Source organism: Xiphias gladius, chromosome 9 (genome assembly GCF_016859285.1).
Source record: "Xiphias gladius isolate SHS-SW01 ecotype Sanya breed wild chromosome 9, ASM1685928v1, whole genome shotgun sequence".
Taxonomy (NCBI): domain Eukaryota; kingdom Metazoa; phylum Chordata; class Actinopteri; order Istiophoriformes; family Xiphiidae; genus Xiphias; species Xiphias gladius.
In genome coordinates this window covers 18,313,476-18,337,010 of record NC_053408.1, presented here as the reverse complement: position 1 = coordinate 18,337,010, position 23,535 = coordinate 18,313,476, and the positions used below count along the sequence as shown (strand labels likewise).

General features: G+C 38.1%; 1 protein-coding gene across 4 annotated transcripts in view; it reads right to left on the bottom strand.

The window, feature by feature from the left end:
- LOC120794218 (zinc transporter ZIP11-like) overlaps positions 1-23,535 on the bottom strand; it is a 124,353-nt gene that overhangs the window by 9,558 nt on the left and 91,260 nt on the right. For all 4 annotated transcript variants that reach the window (XM_040135053.1, XM_040135052.1, XM_040135051.1 and 1 more), the window contains one exon: positions 13,062-13,229. In XM_040135053.1, the coding sequence (XP_039990987.1) occupies positions 13,062-13,229 (168 nt within the window). The remainder of the gene's footprint in view (positions 1-13,061; positions 13,230-23,535) is intronic.

Below are 23,535 nucleotides of genomic sequence, written 5' to 3'. Positions count from 1 at the left end.
CATATGGTTTTATCCAAAGACACTTACTTTTTTTTTTTTTTTTACTACGCTAGCAGCATCTAGGGGTGACAACGTTAGTCTGTCTAACGATCCGTCACTTTGGTCCAGACAGAAATATCTCATCAACCACGAATACTCCTGTAGTGCCACCATGAGGTTGACATTTTTGCTTTTAGTGAAATACAGTATCTAAACAGTTACTGGATGGGTTGCCATTCAATTTGGTACAGATATCGATGGTCCCAAAAGAATGAAACCTAACTTTGGGGATTCCCTGACTTTTCATCTAGCGCCACCAGCACCTCAAAGTCTTCACTTATTCAGTGAAATATCTCAACATCTCCTGGATGGATTGGCACAAAATCAGGTATAGACATTCATGATTTGCAGGTGATGTATCCTAACTACTTTGGTGATCTCCTGAGTTTCATTCTAATGCCACCATGAGGTTGACCTTTGCAGTTTTGTGTGGAACATCTGGAATTGACGCAGCGCCTTGTTTTATTTTAATGCAGAGCTATTTTCTGCCTGAATGCACGCTTATTCTTGTTTTTTTTCCATTTCAAACATGCTTCCTGACAGGAGTTGGATCAACTAAAAAGCTGTCATGATGCTGAAGTCCGTACAATGCGTAGTTGAGATTTTAAAGTGTGCTTCGACTCCTCTGCAAGCTTGTGTGACCTACAGTTACCAGTAACACGTGCTCTCTATGTAGACCCACATTAGATGTTTACTTGTATCTTTAAACAACTATAAATCCAGCCTTGGAAGGAAGGGTGACTACAAATTAAGTATACTGTACATACAAAGTTGTTCTGGGTGATCAACTTTTTTTTTGATATAACCCTTCCCCATCCACAGTGAACAACAGGTCACTAATTTGATTGATGAGTATGAAAATGATGCTATTGCCTTCACAGTCACCAGATTGAGATCAAACATGAGGGAATGAAAATGAGGGAATATCTTATTGAAGAACGGTTCATCCCTCCAGTAAAAATCCAGAGACTTGGAGATACTATTACAAGGAGCACTGAAGCTGTTCTGGAGGCTCGTGGTGGCCCAACACCTTACTGACACACTTAATTCTGGTATTTCCATTATTTTTTCACCCGAGTGTATTATGGTCAGTATGTGCTGGTGTTAGTAGAAACAACAAACTTTGTCAGGTTATGTTAAAAATAGCCCTGAATTCACGAAGTCATTGCTATAGTGTCAGTCTTTTTTAAAAGCAAATTAAGAGTCTGAATAAACTCCAGTAGAGTAATACTAGTGTCAAAGGCAAATAATGAAAACTGGTTGAGATGATGCTTGAGAATTTGTGAGTCTTAGAATAAGAGACGTTATATATTTTCACCTGTGTATGTCTTTTTTCATCCTTTTTCCTCTCCCTAGGGGAAGCTTTGGCTGATTGTCAGCAACAATGTGTGTACTCCGCACGTGTTTGTGTGTGCTTGCATGTGCACAGCAGCTGGTCCTATCCAATTCCTGCTTAATGTTCTATGCTCTTTTGAGCGAGCCTGACAATACTGCTGCTGACAGCCCATTGTCACAGTAGCCAATCTTTCCCATTGCACTTTCCTTTAATCTCCTTACCTCAGCTTTGTCATTTTTTCACTGAGCTTGCCATTACTGCACTTCCACTCTCAGCTCCCTTTCTCTTTTTCTACTGCAGAAATTGGGTTTTAGGTTAATTTTTGTTCACATCTGTTTTGTAGAGAGACATTTCTTTAAACCACATCAGAGTCTCCTCTCATTGTTCTTTATGCTGTTATTCTCATGAGGGACTGCAAGGTGACATTTCAAAATGTACTATAATTTACTGGATCACAAAAAGGAATTGCTTAGTAAAAACCATGACTTAATCCCCCACAATTTCAACATCTAAAGAAATTAATTAATGATTACTTATTACATTCCTGTGTATTTAGAGCAATTCCAAAAGATATTTGCTCATGAGTGTTTTTGCTTTGGCCTCGATGGAAAATCTGCTGTAAAATTCACTTAACTCTCAGTGGTTTTGCATAATGTAAATTCTCAAATAGTGGCCCATGGTTTTTATTTATCTCGACGGCAGGGTTAGAGACTGGCTTTGTTCCTATTTTCCCCGGTTTTACAAATATATTTCATTAAATTTTAGTAAGAAGTCCCCCTGTTTCCCATTGGAATTATTGAGTGAGAACAGTGTTTCTTTTAAAAAGACAAGCAGCAGATTGATGAGATTTGAGAATTTATGGTTACTTAATCAATGCACAACCTACAAATATTATTTCTCCCAGGTTTGTAAATGTTATTGTTTTTAGGGGTCCAAGTCCGAGTGGGCTGGTGGCCACAGATGCAAAGCAGCAGGGCTCCCGGTAACAGTGGTGCTGGGAGCCCTGCTGTAATTGCTTAGGTTTTTTAAAAATGTATTTATTTATTTATTTTTCTTCTGTTGGTAAAAGTGGTACTGCAACACTCACCGTAAAAGTTATGTGACTGAAATTTTCAGGGGAGGTATAGAATGGTGTACACACATCAGACACCAAAAAGGACATGTCATATAGTATAGGCCACATCCTATTCCGCCGGTAACCTTTTTCACAAGATTGTAAAATGTGCGAAACCTACTTTTTCAAATTCCTCCTAGGCTGTGAGTCCGATCTGCAAGAAATTTTGCAAATAGAATCTATGTACTCTCATGACCAAAAGTTATAAAAAGAATGCGCTAGTTATAGAGGAACAACTTCCTATAGGTTGCAGTCAAAACAGGAAGTGTTACATATTGCAATTATTCTTATTAATATGAAACGGGGCTCAGTAGTTTCCCATTCTTCACTGAGACTCTGTGCAAAATTTGGCGTCAATCGGCTGCTAGGTGGTGCTTTTGTTGCAAAATCATGAAATATGCTAAAAATTTTTTTCCAAAATACTCTGTACTCACTCTGTAAGTGCGATCTGCATGAAAATGTGCATGTATCATCTATGTCTTCTCATGATCACAGGTTTTTCAAAGAGTTTTTATATTTTTTTTTATACAAGGTTCACTCAACCAAGTCCTGGGTTCATGGCATGCTAGTTTAACCATGCTTTCTGGAAAACCCCCTGGAATACCCCTCAGAAACATTCCAGCCTGGGTGGAATGTTTTCCAATTTCTGTGCTGCTCTCAACCTGAGACCTGCATCGGACCCATGGGCCTGAAGGTCCAATTGCGCGGGGGCTCGGACCCTGTTAATACCTGCCTGTAGGTCTAGTTTTTCTGTTTTTCTTTTTAATTTGTTTTTTTCTTGTTTGGTTTAGGGCAATAACTAATAAGGTCTATTTTTTCTTATCTATTTATATGCAGCCAATTACATTACATTTAATATAAAATGTCAGAAAATAATGAAATATGCCGATAATACATTTTCAGAGCCCAATGGGACATCTTAATAATGCTTGTTCTGACATTCCAATGGTCCAAAATCCAAAAAGTATTTAGTTTACTTTTCTTATGGGACAGAAAGAAGCAGCAAATCCTCACAATGGAGAAGATAGAATCAGAGAATGTAAGAATTTTTATTATTTTATTTTTTAATTTTCTGTTGACTTTGTATTTGTAGATTTTAATTATTAGTTAAAGCAAGTTTAGTTTAATAACAGTATGTTGATGACCAATATTCCCTTTTGGAAAACCAGTCCCTCAGTCCTGGCAAAGCAAAACCCCCAAAAAACAAAACAAACAAAACCGTATACCGCTCGGTCAAGGTTACCCAGACAAGAATATATATATAAAAAATGGCTTATTACAGTCTTCTTTCAGCATCCTGGGGTTCTTGTGTAATTGTTTACTCTATCATAATATTACTACTAATGCAGTAATATTTTGATATTCCTGGTTGCCTCTTATTTTGCTCAAAGTAACTGGTAGCAGTAGCTGTCAATGACCTTGCTCCATCCATCACACTTAGAGGGAACAGCCTAAATGGTGGGGAGAAAGGATGGCCATCAATCTCCTGCTCAGTTTGACAGACCGTCACCAGACTCATGTCATGTCTCTGTCTCGGCAGCGTCACAGAGTGTTGAAAGCCTCTCTGAAGATCCGCACATGCTATCATGCATGTTATTATGGTGTTTGTGTTGTTAAAAGGGAAGAGCAATGCAGTAACACCACTGGCTTTGAGGGCTTCTATTCCCACTGGAACAGCTAGGTGTGGAAAAAATAAATGCACTTACCACAACCATGGAAAAAGCACTCACTGAATGGCTGATTTCTTTCAGCAGCATAAAATGTAACAAGTTACTGCTCAATATCAGTTATGAACCAAAACTTTTATGTAAAATAGAGCTCTCTATCAGCCTGAATCGCAAAATGGGGTTATCAGAGAGTGCAGCCACTATGAGGAAGGACATTAGGTCCTTAGTGTTTGTATATGATATGTTAGCGATATTACAGCGCTCTCCCCATTCATTTAGCGAACAGCCTGGTCCTGTAAGCCTGAAATAATTCCCTATTGTCAAGATGGCTGCTGAGTGACAAGACTAGCCTATAAGGATTTTGTAGACACCGGTATTGTGCAAAGAACTTCAGAAAGAGGAAAATACGGTAGATATCAATATTATTTTTGCTTTTACTTAATTACTAAAGAAATAGGCATGAATAACATATTCCCATAATGGATAACTAGTGCATATATGATACTGCATGGTCCTTTCTTAGGGCTGTCACCTTTTATTCCAAAAGTCAAACTTTTGTGCAAACAATGACAAAAATTAAATATTCATCCTGTAATAATCCGTTCAAACTTTACATCTACAGTCTGCGATGACAATAGAATGTTTAAAATAGTTTTCCTTTTGGTCCATCAGAGGCCGCAGTTCCAATGCATTGACCTATCAGTAAACTAAGCTAATCAGTAAAAATGGAGGAGCTGTCACGATCGGATAATCACGACACCAAAGCATCAGAGAAGCAGTGTTTGGAAGTATTTCACGCTCTACACTGTAGATGGCAAAAAACAAAAGATAATAAGGTTGTTTGTTTGACTTAAAAAAAGCCTCTAGTCTACAACAACAACAAACACAAATCCTGTGACTGGTCCTGTTGCTGGAGCAGAACCAACAGAGGCAGTGAGACAGAGGTGGAGCAGCAACAACAAACTGCCCTGCCTGCTCACTGTCACACTCATCCTCAGTACCCTCAGCAGAGAGCAGAAAAAATTTTTAAGGATTTTTGAGGGCCACTGGGCATTTCTTTAGGCATTTCTACATTGATTTTTTTTGGATTTTTGAAAAAAATAATAATGTATTGATGGAACAGCATGGCAGCAGACTGCAGCAGGGTCTTTCTTTTGCGCTTGCATGTGTGTATCCGTATCAATATATGCTGTCATGCATGCTGAAATGTTTATTTTTTTTTTTTTTTTCTGTTGTTTTGTTGTTGATGTCTGGTTCATATTAACTGATTTTATTAATATATTTATATTTTTATATATTTATAAAGAAAATAAGAAGAATAAGAAAGTTCTGTTCTTCCTCTCTTCTCTTCTTCAGTTCAGTGTTCAGTACATGCACGCACATCTATACAATATGTAATATCTATATATATGTGTCATGTTGTTGTGTATATGTGACATATACTATGGAAATATGGATATGGAATCCAAAAAGTCAAGTGAAAGTCTGTGAATGTGGAAATCGGTCTCAAATGTTTAAATCGGTCTGATTGCTGTTTTGATTTTTTTTTCTTTTCAAGTTTTTGCAATGAGTCTGCTGCAAAAATGAATGGAATGAAAGCTGAGGAATGAAAAAAAAATGAAAAAAAAATATAAAAATAAAATAAAAAAAATAAAAAAAAAAAAAAAAAAAAAAAAAAAATAATATTATATATTATGTATGTTGACTGTTTTAACATTTTTTGTTTTTGTTTTGAGTTTGTTTTCCAGCATCTTCCAAGCAGCAGCAGCACAATGCATGGTTTAGTTCAACTTGGTTAGGTCCTTCATACTTGACCTACATCCCAGATGTGAATCACAACATAAACGCACAATAAGTAATTTTCCTCTGCTAGGGGTCTCTCAATCAAAACAATAACAAAAGACAGTTTTGAGTTTGATGCTGTCGTGAAGTAGTGTGGAATCATGGGAGTTATCGTCTTTACAGCCACTGCCGTCATTGCAGTCAGCTTCTCCAGGTTAGGTCAGGTTATTCCTTCAGTGGTAATCGTTCAGGAGGTTCTTACCGGGAGCCGAATTCTCAGTCTCCTCTTCTCCAAAACAAATGGATCATTTGCCGCTAATGTTTGCTCTGATTGTTTCTCTGGTAAATTGAGATCCAGATGTGCGATGACTAAAATCCTTCATCCGGTTAAAACATAAAGTTATAAACAACCGAGATCTGAAAAGTATGTCGCAAAAATGTGGCTTAAAAATGGATAAAAGTCAATTTTGACTGCTTCTGGCAGACAACCACCATGCTGACACATGCGCAAAAAGGGATATGACACCCCTGATAGGTGACCAAATGAAACGGACCGTTACCTTGATTAAAATAATGGCTTTCTCTAGGTTTCTGGAAACATATGGGATAATGCTAGTACACAACTCAGTTAAATATATAATGTAGGTCTAGTGCTTGTTAGACATTTTAATGCAGAAGAGTTACATATTATACCTTTAATTTGATGTGTGCTCGGGCAGTTTTGTTTTGCTGGTTGGGAGTTGAGGCTGTGGGAGGTCTGTTTCATTAACAGTCTCAGATGAGATCTCTACAACCTACAAATGGAAGGTTCTGTGTGTATGTATGCCTTTGATCTGCATGCAATGTCTGTGTGTTTGCATATGAGCAGATTTGGATGAATATGTTACAATTATTAAAACTGAGGTGTATGCTGTGACCATTAAATTGGCTGTACTCATTAGTGAACTGGCCTTTAACATTACATTTCCTGTTTAGTGGAGTATAACACAGCCACCACCATTTAATCTCGTCCTACACACTACACATGCCCCTAATTTGCTTTTTATTCACACTTCCTGGAGCAAACTATTATTCCACACCATTAATATAATGTTGCTGTTACTGATAGAACAAATGGAAGTCTGACACAGAAAATCATTCAAACAAGTGAAACTGCATTTTCTCATTAAGTATGAGGGCTACACATTGATGTAAGCAAATCGTTAATTGTCCGTAGTTCAATGCTCTGCTTATGATGCATTTTATGTTTCTACATTTAATCAAACCATCAGATTAATGTAGTGGAGCAAAAGATGTAATACTTTCCTCACAAATGCAAGAAAGTCAGAGTATGAAGTCTCATGAGATCTTATCGGACTTTAGTTTCCCAATCAGAAAGATGAAATGAGACTATAGCAGTAAAAAACAGATCCACAGAGGAAATACTGCGGTTTGTTGCATATCTGCAACACTATGGTACACAGCGGTGCATATAAAATTCTTATTTTCAGTTTGAGAGCCATAGTTTTTCCTTTGCACTTCTCAACTTTCTTCTTTGCGTTTCACACCTCTCAGTTTTCTGCCTTTGGTCATTATGAGAAATAAACAGGCTTTGGGGGCGGCTCTGTTTCACTGTCAATTTTCATCACTGATCTATGAAACCTCAATGCTGATGAAGCATAACCGTCTGGCAAGTACGTTGAGAAGTCTACAGTGTAGTCTGGCATTTATTTTGAGCAAACACCAGCTCGTTTGATGGCTTGTTAGCTACACCCACACTAAGCCAGTTTTCGCAGAAAACGCTGTTTAACACTCCATGTTTTCATGCTGTTTTGGTAAAGATCTTCCACCAAACCTAATCAGCTAATCAGTGGAAAAAATGACTAAATCTTTCTTTGTTCTTCTTTGGTTCAGAAAAAAAAAAACATATTACTGTATTAATAAACTGTATTACTAATGAAATTTAGCGTCTGACTTTACACGACAGTAAATCTAACATTCATACAAGGCAAAGTGATAATTGTGAATGTACTTCATTGCATCAATTTACTATTTTTATTCTGCACTGACAGCATAGTTTGTTTTTAATCAAGACACCAAACCATGTATTTCAATTATTTGCACATTTATACTATTTCTCTACTGTTTCAACGCACTTCTGCCATCTGTGTTCTAAGACTGCACATGCTGCAATACAGTGATCAACACTTCAAACTCATTCAATGAACACACAGTTCTCGCTTTACTTTTCACAGTATAATCGCTGAGAAAATATGGTTTGCAAAACATAAAACACAAGTGCAGAAACTACTGTAAATGTGGATTTCACCAGAGAGTCTTCTGCTCACAATTTTTTCAAACTTGCAGAGAAATTAATTTCTATTATGTTGACTCGTCCACTGTTTGAAAAAATACAAAGGAACACAAGTTTTGACTCTACAGTCAGTGTGAAGTTAAATTTAAAGTGGGAATGTTTCCAAACAAATCCAAGAATATCAATGGTTTTTCAACGGAGCCTATTCCATTAGGTGTGATGTGGACGAAAGTTTATGAACTGATATAAATCACAGGAAATATATGGAGTTGTCAATAAACCACATGAAATATTTTGTTAAATATTTTATTATTACATTTGTGTCACCACTAAATGACTACACGTGTGAACTTTTTATGATGCACTGTTTTGAAAAAGTTGATGGTTTTTGCTTTTCCTCTCTTGACTGAGGAGGTTTTTTTTGGTTGCAGAATTTTTTTTCTTTTTTAGACACCAGTATGTGGTTTTGTTGATTGTATGAAGAGTTTTGGGAACACAACACCTTTGGGCGCATGCATTTCATGTTTTGCCAAAGAAAATATTGTTATTTGTGTCACCTATTCCCTTCTTTCTTCTATCAGCTACCGCTCTCAACTGAGTCGAAACTTTCTAATAAGATGAGAAAAAAATCCCTAGAAACATTCAAGCAACACGGAAGTAAAACCGGGAATTTCTGGTGTTAATTGTTTTGATGGTCTTGCTCTCAGCTCCTAGAAATCTATCATCTTTATTTTCTAACTCAAATGTTTTGATTTATAGCTGACAGGTCTAATTAGTCTAATTAGCTTATTAGAACTGACAGATTGGTGACTTGGTGACCACTGTGTAGTGCTCAATAATTTAGGGGTCTATTCCTGGAGAGACTTGTCTATTTGACAGAATTTTTCACCATAAATATTCAAACAACCCACTCCAAGCGAAGAATAAAAGCAGTAATTGCTTTCAGTGAGCTTCCATCCAAGGCTCAGTACAAAACAACCTGAGCTGCTTAACAAGGTTTAGTGCAGGATGTGGCATGCACATACATCACGGTCAAAATTATTGGCACCCTTGAATTTCAAATACACAATTTGGAATAATTTTAGAAATAAAATAAATAAATAAATGCAAATATTTATTTAACAGCAATTTTGTATAACCACAATATTTTAATAAAATGTCCAAGGTTACTGAACAAAAGAAAAAAAACAACCCTGCATAATAGTGAAATAATACAAACACAAAACGAATACTTGACACAACTGCTGGCACCCTTTTGATGAATTTAAATTAGTTCCTCAAACAAAATAAAAAACAAGTATAACTCACCTGTGCTCAATTTTCAGTGTTCACATGACCTGAATTAACCAATGAATTGTGGTTTTATTCTATAAAAAGGGGCTGATTGTTTCCAGTTTCTTCTTCACAATGAGAAAGACAAGAGATCTGCCTGAGAGCCTTTAGAAATGTTATTATCAAAAACATAAAAATTCCAAAGGCTACAAGGCAATCGCCAAAGATCTTGAAATCCCTGTTTCAACAGTTCATAATGTTATCAAGAAGTTTCACAGTCATAAAACTGTTAAGACGCTTCCAGGACGTGACGTTAAGAAGAAACTCTCGCTTTACTTTTGTCTGTGAAGTTGATATACACCACTCAAGACATCTAAAGAGCTTCAGACTGACTTAGAGCAGATTGCTTGGATTGCTGGTTTCAGCCTGTACCATACACCGCACACTAAACCAAGTAGGGCTCCATGGACGAAGGGCAAGGAGGACACCACTGTTGAAAGAAAGGCACATAAAGACAAGACTAAAGTTTGCAAAAACTTTCATAGATAAGCTACAGTCTTTCTGGGATAATGTTCTATGGACAGATGAAACCAAAGTAGAGCTCTTTGGGAATGCAGAGCACCAGTTTGTTTGCAGGTGATGAAATGAAGCCCAGAAGGAAAAGAACACCCTACTTACAGTAAAACATGGCAGAGGTTCTATCGTGCTGTGGAGCTGCTTTGTTGCCTCTGGCCCTGGAAGCATTGAATGTATCAAAGGAATGATGTAATCAGAAGATTACAAAGGCATTTTAGCACGAAATGTGTTGCCCAGTGTCAGAAAACTAGGTCTGAGGTGAAAGTCTTGGGTCTTTCTGCAGGACAAGGACCCAAAGCAGACATCTTGCAGCACAGAAGGGTTGAAAAGGAAAAGGTGGTGTGTTTTAAACTGGCCAGACGTAAATCCCATTGAAAACCTTTGGAGAGAGCTGAAATTTGCCATTAATAAAATGACTCTTGCAAACTTAAGAGTTTGAACGCATAGCATTGAAGAATGGCAGAAACTACCAGCAGACAGGTGCAAGAAGCTTCTAGATGGCTACAAGAAACGTTTAGAGGCTGTCATTGTTGCCAAAGGTAATGCAAATTGCATATTAATAATGCATATTAGTGCCAATAATTGTGTCCGGGGTACATTTTGTGTTTGTATTATTTCACTATTATGCAAGTTTTCTTTCTTTCATTTTCTTTTATTCTGTAACCTTTGATTTTTTTATTAAATTATTCTGGTTATACAAAATTGGCTCATTTGCATTTATTTCTGAAGATATTTGAAATTATGTACTTGAAATTCAGGGGTGCCAATAATTTCATCTAGGATTGCACATTGTTGCCGTTCTGTGGAGTTCAGCACCAGGTGAGTTTTTCTAAATGAACTGTAACTTGGTAGTGATGCTTGCTACCTACGTGTATATTACTGTTACAGCTCATCTAACATTAACAGCTTGTTGGCATTGCTAATTTATTATGTCCCCCTCCTGCTCTCTCATTCAAACAGACAAACATGTCATTCATGGGGTGGTTGTGTTGACTTTAGTGTATATGACACATGAGCTGGTCTCATTACTAAGGTGCACTGGTGGTTCCCAGTACAGGTGTTGAATTATGACAAAGCTGCCCTGTAGTGTTTTCAGCTCAGCTGGTTATGGCTATGGAATTTCTCTACTAACTTCACCAATATACACATTGGTTCATATTTTTCCATAGCAACTTTAGCTGCCTGCTTTTGCTGTCATGTTGTGTGGCACTTTAAGGTCATTTTGAATATTTACTTATTTTAATATATATCTTCTTGATCAAAAGTTTTGTATTGGTAACACCCCAGACACCATGGTTTCCTGTAAGAAAATCCGGAACAGACCAGTGATTCCCCTACTCTTTTTGTCAATCTCTTTTTTGGAGATATCTTCAAAAAAAAGCTAAGCCCCTTGCTATCCAACACATAAATCATTTGGGGTATTATTAACTTGTAATAATATTTAGAACACTATAGTAGCAAAAGTATTATTAGAACTCAAATAAACAACGCTAAAGCCCCATTCAGACAGGGTTAACATTACAGGGGGAGGTAGGTAATGAAACATTCTCTCTGCTCCTCGATAATTTAAATCATTGTTCCAGATGGCATTCTAACCACTGGGAAATTACAGGACACAGTGAGTAATAGCCATAGATATTCTACAGAATAAAGCCAAAAGAGAAAGCCAAAAGCCTCCCCAAGAGGTATGTGGGATAGTTGACACTTCAGAATTTGCCTCAGAAAGATTACATTTTTAAGTTTTTGTCAGTATCAAAGTAATCCAGCAATAAAGTGCTTACACACATGCACTGCAACCTAGCTGTCTATGAGAACACAAATGTCCAAATCAGTTGTACCGGAAATTAAATGGACTTTAACCTGCCAGCTCCCTAGTGCAATATAGTCATCTGTATAATGTCAGATTGAGCCAATGTGTGAATAGAGCAGGTCATTGTCTGGACATTCACAGCAAGCGAGTTGGTGCGTTGATGACGTTTCTATCCTGCCCCCTGCACGCTCTACCCAGGTGCCAACCTTTGTCTAAACCAAACGGACACATTTCCAATTGGTGAGATTGCATCCTATACAAACAGCGTCTGGTCGCGTGCTACTTGTATGATAGGGACAATGTCCGGAGAAGCAGGTCTGGGCGTTATCTGAAATGCATTTGAAAATAGCTAGAGGTGTCTGTACATACATTGATACTATGCAAACAATTCCTAATGGCTAAAGTGGCAAGTTGTTAATAGTGTCAAGTTGCCAAAATGAGAAAAAATATAGGTTAAAAACACAGGCTAAAAAGAGAATACCTGTATCTACCTGCCTGTAGATGGTATTCCAACAGCCATCAGGAAGCAGCTTGCTCTCCTACTTTTTTTGTTGTTATATTGGCATGTTTCAGATTAACAAAAACATTTTTGACTTCCACCATTTTCACACAAAAGTCAAATTTCACAATGAGCAACAGACAAGATTTGGTTCAAAAGAAGTGATTCTAAATCAAGTTCCCTGTAGCTTTTGCACATAAGAAAGACTACTGGAGTGAGGTCTTCTTCCTGCCTCTGTAGGCAACCTTTTTCTAGCTGCTTCTCTGCCTGTTTCAGAGCAGCCACAAGCTTGGTATTCTTTGTCTTCTGCTCCCAGATGACTTCTAGAATTTTGCTGCCATTCAGAATCAACAAGAACCCAAAAGAAAGATAACCTCGTCGTGCTCTTCAATGGATGGTGTATGTTACCCAGGTCACAGCTGATAGTGTTGACACAGGTATTTGTGATGGGATATACAGTACATGCGGCACTACCACCTGTCAGTCATATGGAAATCAGTGAACAACGGTTACATTGGTAACTCTCATGATTTGCAAAGTCACTGTCACTCTCTGAACGGCAGTGATAGAGCACAAGTGCCTTGTCAGAATTCATTTTAACTTCACTATTGGCACTTTATTGCCGATGCTGGCAAATTCTGATACTATACACACCCCACTGGCTCGTTCTCACCTGGGATGTTGTGAATAGTGATGGCAAGGATGAGGAGAAGAATGCGGCGCCAGCTGCTTCCTGTCTTCCCAACCCCCTCCGGTTGTGTACTTCCTCTTTCATGTCCATCTGAGTTGCCTGAATGAGGTCCTCTCCTCCTCTGGTGAACATCTCCATTCTCTATTTTATCTGTGTGACAGAGGAGAATAATGTTAAAAACAAAATAATACAAACAGTTTGCAACATTCACACACAGCTAAAGAGCACATATGATTACCTTTCAACAAACCATTCATTAGAGTTTGAGAGTTAGAGTTGCCTGTAATTGGATGCACCTATAAATGTATAGAGGTACCTACAAGCACCTAAAATGAGATAGTATTGAAATACTGGCACAAAATGCAATTTAATTAACTGCCTTTCAAGAAAGACTGACAGCGTGCGCCATTATCCAGATATTTAAATGATTGAAGGCTGTTCAGAACAGCTATACGATTTGTTGTACAACGTAGTTCTTTTTGAGTATAGCCTGGCGTTTGACAGTTTTTGTAACTTTTGTAACTTTTCTACAACAGACAGTCTGACAATCATGCTCAATTTATGCAGCAATTGGTGAAGTGCGCCAAGGTGCGAAAAGAGGAATGGTTTTAGCTTCTCCCCATTAGTATTCAGCTTCTCTCTGAGGCTCTCACTTTTCGTTCTTCACCCTTCATCTGGTAGCAGGGCCAACCACAGTCTCTTCCCCTCAGTGGTCAAACTCATATGTGTGTCTGTGCTGGAGACTAGAGAGAAATCTCTGTTTCAAAGAGACTCTCCGTGATCAGCTCTCAGTACGTTTGTAGCTTCTAGCTGAATCACTTTGGTTTGGAGTTTCAGTCATGTGGTCCTGTTTGTATTTTCAGATTTCAGCATTAAACCAGCGGGATACTTTTATTGTTAAGAAGTTACAGGAAAAGAATTGTGTTTATCACAGAGATAGAGGAGCTTCATTAGCTCCAACATGTCATCAAGCTAAACAACTTGGTGGAAAAACACTCACACTGCATCAGCATTGCTCAGCTACTCATGACTTATCACGGTATGGCTCAGCATGACTACAACCCCTGCTATGGAAAAACCCTATATGACAGCAGGTTTTTGGCCTGGCTGTTCAAAACAGGTATTAACACTTTTCCCTTTAGACGTGGTTGGACAAAGCACAAACTATTTTGTTTTAACAAAACCTTAAAGGCCACTGTAGTTCAAGGAGAGGATTAAGCTCACAGCTCTCTCAACTCAGACAGAGGTTGATAGTAGTCCAGCTTACTTTCCTTAATACCCCGCTATAATATTCAGTGAGAAAACTACACCAGTTGGATCAATTTACAATAAGGTGCTTTAAAGTTGATCCAAGGCGCTTCCAAAAAAGCATGGCAAAGACACTCAAAACTTCAACAATCAGTGTAATTACATTTGTTCTGTGAAATGCTTATACTGGTTATGTTGGCCTGAATATTGCTGGGTAACATATAAAAAAACCTTCAAATTTTTCAGTCAGGCATTATGTAAAGAAACAATTGCATTCCAAACTCACGAGTTTCTGTAACACATTGAAAACATCCTTTGAGGAATGGCACTCCCAATTTCCCGCAAGATATTCGAGTCAAAGAGGAGCTTAAAAGACAAATAGGTTTATTACAGATTAAATCAGATGCCTCTGCTGGCTACTTCAGGTCTGATTAACACATCTGTCATCAACTTTATATTTATAGCCTAAGGGGCACAGAGCTATGATTCTCATCTAAAATAAAAAATGCCCTGGGTTTGTCCCTTTATCAGTCCAATTATCAACATTGCAATCTCTGTTAATGTAATGACAACAGAGTTAATGGCTTCAGACAATCTAATTAGCACACACCGTCTGTTGGAGGTTGCGCAGACAATATTACATTTGCTTGACACAAAAAAATTTGGGAAATAATGCGGAAAAAAAGCACAATTAAACACATAGATATTATGGGTAAATTCATAATGAGTGTCACGGTATTTAGCTATGTTAATGTTGCAAATGTTTTAGTATTTTACATTTCCCCTCCGAAAGGAAGCTGCTTGTAGACACAAGAGGCTAGAATGCAGAGGATTATTTGATGCACTGGCAAAGGTTTCTCATGAGACGCCATGAGGTTTCTCATGAGACTCATTTACTTAATTTCTCTACACCACTTTCAACCATATTCAGGTGGGGCTATTTCAGTAAAAGGAAACAATAAAGCAATTGAAACAAATTCCAAAAAATAAGGTTATATAGGCGTAAGGCCATGATGTAAGGGACATGTGATAGTCATGTCCACACACCAGTCAATACAACACCAGTAAAAAGCTGTTTTGACTCCCTTTGCCTTACAGTATGACAAGTTACCAAAACTCTGCCTCATAACCATCCTCATGTGTGAGGATTGTTTACAAGCTTTTGGTCCGGTTTTCACTGTAAAGATTTACAGCTAAAATGCTGAAAAACTTTCCCTTTTGTTATTCCATTTAAATGTGTATATATTTATGTATATTTGATATCACAATTCATTGGTCTTCTGCTTTAAAGAAAGAGTTCAGCATTTTGGGAAATACTGTTATTCCCTTTCTTGCCAAGAGTTAGAGGACGAGTTCGATACCACTCTCATGTCTGTATGCTAAGTATGAAGCTACAGTCAGCAGCTGGATGATATAGCTCAGCAAAAAGACTAGAAATTGGAAAACAGCCAACCTGGCTCTGTCCAAAGGTAACAAATAAACATCTTGGCTCTTTAACCCCTACAAAAATCGAAGCTGAAAACATCAAGTTCTGGTTACGTCAGGTTATGTGCCAGACTACTTTGTATAGAATAAACAGCTCTTGGCAACAAAGCGATTAAGTGTGTTTCCCAAAATATCCGTCTATTCCTTTAACATTTACAGTTAACATTTCATGAATGTTTTTATTTAGAGACAGCTCTTAATTTAAAGGTGTGTAGGCAGTGTGCCACCTAGAAAATATAAACTATAATTTGCGTGTAGACACAATATTACAAACACTTTTACAATGCAATCAAAAACAAAAGCCTGGCAATAAATACTGCCTTTGTGAAGTCCTAACACTAACCCTCTAATAAAACATTCTGATGCCATTACATTAGATTGCATTATGTGGATTTATTTCTGACACATTCACATCAAAAACTGAACACATCACTGTATCTTCCTTACAGGTAATAATTAATGCAGGGCTGTCGTACTGGATTGATTTTGACCTTCCACTTGCTGTTCTAGACAATGTATCATTCAGAAATCGGGGCTGGCAATCAGCATGGCTGGAAAGTCAGACAGCGGCACCAAGACTGTAATTTCTTTGTGATTAAATGTGTAGCTAAAATGTTACACAAGGGGGTACACACATTAGCAGGCAAACTTAGCGACTTAAATTCAACAGTCCAGTCTATATATTTGCACTTCGAAATCGAACTACTTATCTGCTCGTATACACACCAGAGGCTACGGCTGAACAATTTGCAGAAAATATCTAATAGCAACTTTTCTAACCAAAATTGTGATCTAAGATGCAAATATTTTCTATAAAATAAACTACAGGTCTGTGCTCAAAGTCAGAGTAGTCTTAAACAAGATGTGAGTGTAGATTGTATCATTGTACCAAGCATTTCCACAAATTTATTTTGTTTCTATGATGATAGAATAAAACTTCTAGGTAAACTTAATTAGTTTTCAAAAATGTCACATTTTTTATGTAACATTAGTGGCATATGTGACAGTACTCAGTAATATTCAAATCTAATAAAAACATTTAAAAGTGGTGTTAAATTCATTCAAAACAGCTGCAAAGTTTGGGGTAGTTAAGATTATAATGACACACTCTTGTTAAGTCGCGTCTGACTGTTGATATCAGACTGTTGATAACTTAAACTGGGCAGACACTGTGCATTTATATTATACCCATCATTTTTCACAGCACGGCCAGTAAAAGATACAGTTAGACATTGGTCAGACAATCAAAGATATAACTCCTCAGGAAACCTACGTATAAGCAAGGTATAATAATAGAAACCATTAGAAAGCCTTCTCCAGAGAGAAAAACATGAATAAACTATCCATTAGGGTGATGAGTGGTTTGTCTATACATCTGTGAATGTGTATATATGAATGCAGATACCTGTGTATGTGTGTGTGAGACTGGGTGTCAAAGAGAAGTGCACTGACCAAAAGGTGCTTTCATCAGCTTTCATCAGGGTGAAAGAAAAAGGCCTTGACACGGACAGGCCTCGCTGTCTATGATACAATATATTAAACGGAAGTTGTAGTTGTTCTGGCAGAGAAACTTAACCCATTTAGCCCATTTGGTGCAAGTTTTTCCAAAAACACAGGGAAAAACTTAACATGACCTCTCGCAGCATGCGTTTGTATGTGTGTTCCTAAAACCAAGAGCTCCTGTGTTTATAGTTGAGCTCTACTGAAATTCCAGGAAATTCCAACATCCAGGTCAACAAGCCACCTACATTACTGGGATGCTGCAGACTTATTTCACTGATGCCAACATTTCCAACCGGGTAGGGAGAAACCCTAGTCAGTTGTGGGCTCTTAAAAGATGCTTACATGCCAAGGCAGTCAACAGTGGTACTTGGTACAGCTGCCAAGTGATACGCTCATAAACAAAACTGAACCAAACTGTCACCAAGTTTTGACCTAGACATACAGTGATGAAAAACAGGTCTCTTGAGTATATAACTCAGCATCTCATGTATGAAAGGGAAATGTGTTATCTTAATCATGGAACCAGAACACTTGAAATGAACTATCCATCGAAGAAAAACCAGGGGATTATCAACATTATTATAATTCATTCTGAAGGGAATATAAATGTCTGTACAAAATCTCATGGCAATCCTTTCAATAGCCGTTCAAATATAAACCATGAGGTTCATATCTGAACGGTTCATACCAGAGCCATGAGGATTCATCATCTGGGAACCACAAATGTCTGTACACATTTTCATGAAAATCCGTAAAGTAGTTGTTGAGATATTTCAGTCTAGTGGTGGACCGACCGAACAACAGATTGACATTGCCATTCCTAGAGTCATGCTGCAGCGTGGTTAAACGAAGCTTTCATGAGCCTTTTGAGCCCTGAAAAACACTTAAAAAAATAGAAGCAAAGTTCCAATACCACTGCAAAGAAAACTATCAATAGCAGGGTCCTGAGGGGCACCCTATGAAGTGTACAACCATAGACACACACAAATTTTGGTTGAAAAACCTTAGTTTTGTCTTCAGTACAATAAAATAAAAAAGGATAAACTTGACAGACAGGATAAAATGAAAACAGACTGGAGCTGCACTGAATCATGATAATGAGATATTACAGGAGGCACACACAGCAAAGCTGACAAGACATCCTTTCAGGTTGAGACCAAGGCCAGGGGGACAGTCATTATGGTGGTGGAATGACTCTCGCATGAATTGAATATCAATATGTCAGGGATCTGTATTAGCTAAAATCAATACTGTATAAATTCACAGCTATTAAAGCCTGTTCTTCCTGTCACATCTGATCCCTAAGAAAGTCTGCATTTATAGTGTGTTTCCAGCACAAAACTTCTCTGGGGGTGAAGAACCTTTTGAGGAACTCAGGAACTTAACCTGTATTTGGACTAGAGGAAAAAGAAACTAAATTAAGTTCCTGTACAATTTTGCCACATGCCAAAAAAGTCCCTTTTCTGGGACTTTCCAGTGGTTCAGGAACTATGGGGCAAGAGTTTGCAGTGCTGGGGCCTGTTTCACAAAATTGATAGCATAGCAGAAGACGGGTGCGCCTATTGGTTACGGATGTCCTGTATACTTGCACCTGTTGGCTGTATTGTAAACGCATATTGTTTGTATGTATAAAGGGAGAGTGTAAAGTTGACAGAGGTGACCATTACACACTGAAAGGTGGAATATAGTCACTGCCCACATCTGTGCAGAGAAGTTTTTTTTATAGCCCTTTCAGAAGTGCAAACATAAGTGGAGTTGTCTGTAGTGAAGTATTTTAGCCCATCATTGTTTAAATAGGGTCAGTCCATTTGAGGAGGTTAGTAATTGCAGTGCACAGCATACATTTGTTTTGATTTGTGCAGTATTTGACTTTCTTTCTGATTCAGTGGCTTTTTACTGGAAGTCCTTGATGGTTAAGTTCCCGCTGAACATGGTGGAAAGGAATTTCAGTAACCACTTTCTGGATATTTTCTTCAGGGTTTGGTTCCACTGGCCTGTGGCATGTGTTTTCTGCAAGGAGGTTCATGGAGTGGGGGTTTATAGGAGGTTGACACTCCTCTTTAAATATTAATAAAGTTTTCTGATTTTCTTTTTGGTTTGCATTTATGTATTTCTTTTGCAATGAAAGTTCCACTCTTAAAGACTTATCAGAAGCATCAAACAGATGTTGTTTGTATATTGGAGAGAGTGATGAGATAGTCTACTCTGTTTCAGATTTCAGTAGTGAAGAGTGATGGCTTGAGCTGGTTCTCTAACACGGTTTTAAGTAGCATACATCAATCAAAACCTCATTTTATCCACTCAGCCAGGACCAGTGCATACATTTAGTTTGATTCATTGCTGAACAGCAATGGAAGATCATGTTTTTTGACAAACAGTTTCCCTCTAAAGTAGTAGGGATTTCCATTGAGGATATAAGGACATGCCATACATATGAATTTTGTATTAAGATCACAAATAAGATTGAAAACTTCATGAAATCACAACAAAAAATGCATTTGTGTGACATTATTTGAGAAACGAATCATTAATAATCATCACCAATCATCATAACTCCTTACATATTAACCATTAAAAAGTGATTGCATAATCAAACTAATTATTCAACACACACACACACACACACACACACACACACACACACACACACACACACACACACACACACACACACACACACACACACACACACACAACATATAAAGTTTACAAATAGTATTTGTCCTCTTTGGGTAGAGGCTAAAGTTGGGCAGATACCGTACGTTTTTATTGATCTTGTACATTGTAATTACTCACACTACACATTTTAATTATCCTTTCTGCATGGCCAAAACCTGTGACTTTTATGCTCATACTGTTTGGATCAATTGAAAAGCCATGACATGCCTGCTCAAACGGAACGTAAGCATGGAACCCCTGAGTGGTTTTGTCCACTGACAATTCCAATAAAGTTTATTGTGCCCTCAACTAGAAAGGGAGAAGGCAGCATTACTTTGTGCAATTCTACTATGAATGGACAGTCAGAAGGGAAAAAAATATATATGGAGGTGCAAATGGGTGAAAGATGCAGACAATATAGTTTCTATCCTGCAGCCAAGTTCAGTTTCATATCACAGTATTCTCAAGACTACAGGATTACAGCTATGACATGTAAATACTACCCCAACAATATCAAAACAAGCTCACTGCAGTTTGTAATGGATCTTCTGACAGTAGCCGTGAGGGAAATTGGACAGCCGACCAAAATTAGACGTCTGCCAGAAATCCCACAAATCATACGGCATCCAAGCCACTTTTACAGATATCCTGCTATGTTGGCGTTAAGAGGACCCCCCTCATTATGCCGGCTTTTCTTGTTTACAGTGAACCAAACAAAGCTGGCAAAATGTCGCCCAGATTGATTTTAGACATCACGTTAGCATTTCGGAATCAGAGGTTTGACGTGTAACAGCATCGGCGTCTGTCCAGCAATGCCGGCTCTACCTTTTACACAGACGTTGATCTGGCTCTGTGACTACCTCTGCTGTTGACTTAAAGGTAGAAAGATAACGCCCCCATCCTGTGTACGTTATTTTAGACAGAACAGCGTGGTGGAATAAAGCAACATTCCCGCCTTGAAAAGGCTGTATGAAAGGGGCTCCAGATTGGCTCCAGATTGTTGATCGCTCAGGCCGTTGATCATTGTTGTGATCTCCCTCAAAATGCACATCAAACAACAACCAATCCCAGACTGACTCCATGATGTTGAGATCAGGACTCTATGGGGGCCAGACCATCAGTTGCAGGACTCCTTGTTCATATTGTCTCTGAAGATAGTTCTTTATGACTCTGGCTGTATGTTTGGCTTTGTGCTACAGAATGAATTTGGGAGCGATCAGACACCTCTTAAAACTTTTGAACAGTACTGTACATTACTGGAATTAGTACCTGTGATGAAATAACTATTAAAATTGTAATGCACTACTAATTCACAATTCACCAGATTTACTGAAAAAAACCCTATGACATTACTGTATCTAGTACAATACTCTACTTAGTCATGTAACTGTGTTGTTATTGTCTGTCAGAGTATTCATTATGTAAAAAAAAAAAGATGACAGTAAATCTTAGTGGCGTAATATGTTGTAGTTGTTATGCTGTTTGATGACATTTTAATGCTTATATCTAAAATATTTTCATCAATTTAAAAATCATCTGCCAGATGAACTTGCTTTTCTTGGGTAATAGCTTGATGGTACTGGGGTGATTATAACTAATAAAAAAGATAAAAATAAAAAGAATCCCATATCCTAAACTAATTACCACAAGATGGTTTAGGAGAATACCAACTGCAAAGTGTTTTTTCGCAGTTGGTGATTTAGATGTACGGTAAATTTGATTTGCTTCTGGGGACGTACACACACATACATCTCATTAGAGCATATTTTTCAGTCTCCTCCAAACAGCTAGCAGGGTAGCCTGTTACTTTGACTGACAGGTGGGTGGAAACATTTGATTGAGATAATTAGTGTTCTGCAGTGGAAATCTCTCAAAGGTCTCACTGACCATGGAAAAGACACACAGAGACACGCAAGTTCTCCTTGAAAACAAAATTCACCATGGAATATTTTATAACTTACTGGTTATTTAGAATTTTTATGTAGTCATGAGTATTTTATTATTTATAGTATTTTGTGACCAACATCTAGCTCCCTCTTTACACTCTTTTCCCCACTTCTCTCTCTCTTCCGCCCAGACACTCCCTCTCAGTCACACACACTCTGTCTTTTTACCTCTCTCTCTCTCTTCTCCACCCTACAGTCTTGCACTCAGACTTTGTGTCTGAGATTTGTGTCCTCCCCTCTCCTCCGTTCTCCTGTCTGTCCATGCTGATTGCGGTGTCGACCTCCAGAGCCCCGCAGAAAAACTCCTTCATCCATTTACTTGGCACTGGCCTGCTAACCCTAAATCATTCTTTTTTTCACTCCAATGCTTGTCAGTAATCGCTCTCCTCCTCCTCCTCCTCCTCCTTTCTCCTCCTCATCTTCTTCTGTGTCATGCTTCATCTGCTCTGTCCTCGCTCTTGGCAGCTCTGCCTTTGTCAACACCAGTGATAGGAAAAATACCAACGCAAAAGTAACACATAACCGTTATTAAAGTGGTTTATCTTGTAATGGTATTATCGTTTAAATGTCAGAAATTCCATTAGAGTTAAAGATCCAACAACAAAAATGTTACTGTAAAATGCAAAATGTGTCAAGAGATCATCCCATTCACTGACTGAGGACTATTTTAAGAACACCTGTACACCTGATTATTCATGTAATTAGCCGATCATGTGGCAGCAGTACAATACATTAAATCATGCAGATACAGGTCAGGGGCTTCAGTTTATGTTCACGTCAAGCATCAGTGTGTTTTAAAACATTAATCAACAGTTTACACATGTTAAAATCATTCACAGGTGCCCCTTTCTAGGCCCACCGTACATTACAACCCTGCCTGCTAGAAACCAGTCCTCCAAACTGTCGAAGTCGAGTGTCCAGTACCGGACCTTTGATGTCAAGGTAACAATAATAAACGTGGTTAAGGTTGTGGAATGGTCATGGTTTGGTGAGGTTTAGGCACAAAAAACTACTTGGTTAGGTTTAAAAAAGGATTGTGGTTTGAGGTATAAACTGAATGTCCACTATAAGATAATTTTTCCAGAGTGCAAGAGTTTCCTTACTGTAAACAGAGATAAAACATGTGTACTCCATTAGTTTTTCTTTTGCATCTACACTGCTGACGGATACCAAAATTGAGAGGCCATTCAGACAACTTGATGTATTTTTGCCCGTTTTACTATTTATGACAAAAGAAAATTCTCCAAATCTTTGTTGCTGGGTGTTTATTTGCCATCCTGCAGTGCATCACGTTTGAATGTGCTCTCTCTCAGTTACAGAAGCCTACTTAACACACCAGGCCTTACGCACATCTGTCACACAGCCTCAGTTCCCACCTGTTGCCTTTCATCACCTTGAGTACGCGTTAGCAGCAGCCGTTACAACGTCATTCTGCTAAACAGTGTAACAGTGACTGATATATTACTATTAATATATAGTTGCAAACAGGTCCTGCACTAACGTGCCAGCCACTCACATTAGCTTCAGGTGGGGTGCAGTTACCTTGACAACAAGTGGAGCATTCGCAAAAACACTGCAACATTGAATGAGAAAAATAAAAAAAAATGGTTCAGGTT